The sequence below is a fragment of the Pteropus vampyrus genome, unplaced genomic scaffold (assembly GCF_000151845.1).
Source record: "Pteropus vampyrus isolate Shadow unplaced genomic scaffold, Pvam_2.0 Scaffold117, whole genome shotgun sequence".
Classification (NCBI taxonomy): Eukaryota; Metazoa; Chordata; class Mammalia; order Chiroptera; family Pteropodidae; genus Pteropus; species Pteropus vampyrus.
Window position 1 is genome coordinate 2161100 of NW_011888898.1, and position 2424 is coordinate 2163523.

General features: G+C 52.4%; 1 protein-coding gene across 11 annotated transcripts in view; it reads left to right on the forward strand.

The window, feature by feature from the left end:
• The window catches only part of NFATC2 (nuclear factor of activated T cells 2), a 156773-nt gene extending 154355 nt beyond the window's left edge, over positions 1-2418 (forward strand). For 8 of the 11 annotated variants that reach the window (XM_023534077.1, XM_023534076.1, XM_011365966.2 and 5 more), the window contains one exon: positions 1434-2418. In XM_023534077.1, the coding sequence (XP_023389845.1) occupies positions 1434-1489 (56 nt within the window). In that variant the 3' untranslated portion in view covers positions 1490-2418. The remainder of the gene's footprint in view (positions 1-1433) is intronic. The other 3 variants (XM_011365962.2, XM_011365964.2, XM_011365961.2) reach the window with 2 other exon arrangements.
• Positions 2419-2424: the final 6 nt, after the last annotated feature.

The window sequence follows — 2424 nt, forward strand, 5'->3', positions numbered from 1 at the left end:
CGGGTTTCGGGCATAAAACAAAGCAACGGGTTCAGGGTCCAACACAAAACGCGGGGTCCTCACTAACCATCGTGACTAACGGCTACTGAAAAGCACTTACCAGCCATTGCTAGGAGCTCGTATGTACGCAGACCCTACCGTCCTCACAGCAGCCCCGAAGGATACACACCAGTACGATTCCCACTTTACAGACGAGGAAACTGAGGCACAAAGAGGTAAAGTCACGCGGCCAGTGAGGGAGGGAGCCGAGAGTCAAGCCTGGCTTGTCCAGCTCTGCAGCAGTTTCTGTCTGCTCGCCTCTTCTTATGGGGGTTGCAGACATCCCGGCCGGGGTCTGTCTCCCTGGGAACAGCACCCCGGACCTCAGAGGCCCCAGCTTGAACAAGGAGAGACTTTGAGCAGATCTCAACAGTGAACCCTCACCATGAATTTTCCACCTGTAACTGTGGGATTAGGGCTGAGATGAGAAAAAAGGAGGAGGCTGTGGGAAGATTTCGGTGCCTAAACTTAGGGGAGATTCAGCTACCTTTGATGGAACCCCAAAGGGGTCTGCCTCCCCCCGGGGCCAGTCAACAGAATCCAACTGCCAAACTGAACCCTGTGCACACCCTGTGCCTGGGCTGCCACTGATGGCAGCTTCTTTCTAAGAATGCAGAAGGAACCCTCTCCCCAAGACCCACTGCTCTAACACCTTGCTGCCTTGGTTCCAGGAACTAGTGCCCTAGATTTGTGGCCCAATGGGGAACGTAGCCAGCTCCTCGATGCCCGTGGCTGGCATTGCATTCTTGGTTCTCTGCTAGGAATTCCACAGATTTTTCTGGGGCAAGGGGTGACTGCATTTTCCAGGGCCCTTCTGAAGACACTTTCCCCTTCAGGAGATTGGCAATGCGTGTGGGGGGTGGGGAGGGGGCGTGGAAAGGGGGGGGGGACCCTGGTTCTGCTGAAAGAAATGATTATGTTTCCACTGATGGCGAGTCTTTGTCTCAGGTGTTCTCACCGACTCTTTTTAAAAGGCCCCTCTTTGGAGAGCTGTATGTTTTACGGGTCAGGGAACTATTTGGGTCACGGAGTAGGTATTTCCTGGATGGAAGGAGTTTGGTAAAGAGCCTAACATGCATTAGATACAAAGGCGAGAGCCCAGCTCCGTTTCCACCACGATTTTTTAAAGTTAACCATTTGGACATTGTCACCGACAAATCTGTATCACAAAATATTATTGCCCAGGGGAGGAAAAAAAAAAAAAAACGTAGGAAGTCATTTCTTCTGTTAAAAATTGTTAAACACATTACCGCAGAAACCAGAAATGTGGTTTTTTTTTAAAAAAACAGCCCGATTGCTTTAGGTTCTAGAAAGCGAACGTGATCCGTGATTTCGGTGGCCTCTGACTCGTCCTCCCTCCCTCCCTCCCTCCCTCCCTCTCTCTTCTCTTGTAGTTAATGAAATTATCAGGAAGGAGTTTTCAGGACCTCCCGCCAGAAATCAGACGTAGAAGAAGCCATTAGCAAGACACCTCCCGTATCTGACCCCTCGGAGCCTCCCGCTGCCCTCACCTCTGTTTCCTTTCCTGTCCACCTTCGGGCCCGGAGTCCACACGCCGGACGCTGCTCTGGCAGAAAGCTGACTCTCTGACTCAAGAGCTCGCCACCTCTCTCTAGAAACACCAGAGAGGACACTCTGCCTTTCGATTTGTTTTTGTTCTGTTTTAAATCCCAAAGAGCATCTCGGTTGACTTTTAATGGTGTGTCCCATCCAAACCTTAAGTGCCTGCTGACCAAAAACACAATTCTGAACGAGACAGCACGTCGGAACCCGCCCGACGACGGAGCGTCCGGAGCGCAGGGCACGGGCTGGGCGGGGGCGGAGGACGTGGGCCCTGTGATTAAACCCCAGCCCTTGCGTTCATTTTTCCAGGTCACAGATACAGCTCCTGTACCTTTTGAAGGAAAGGGGTTCTCCAACAGAACAAGAGAAAGAACGGGGCCCGAGTCCGCTTACAGCGAAGGAATGCAGACGCCAGACCACCATCCTTAGGGGTCAGCTATCCCATGCCACCGCCCCTGGGCCACGGCTCCTTTTTAAGTTCCCATTCTGAAGCAAAACTGTCTGGCCGATACCAGATCACCTGTTAAAACTTCTTGGCGTTAAGTTATGACACGTGTACACTTTTTTCCTGCTTCGAAAAGCTGGCCAAGGCGGCTAAGGTGGAGCCTTCTCGGCCAGCGGCTCCTCGTCCTGCAGCGTGTGGTCATGGACTGGAGACAGTCACCCAGGCTGCAGAGCGAGCCCCGTCTGCTGCCGCCTGCAACCTAACAGCTTTCGGACGGTCCTGCTTGCTTTCTTCCTAACAGCCAGAGTGCTTTCCCATGAAGTCGTTAAGAAGAATCTCAAGCATGTACATTGAATGTTGAGAAGGAATGGCGGAAG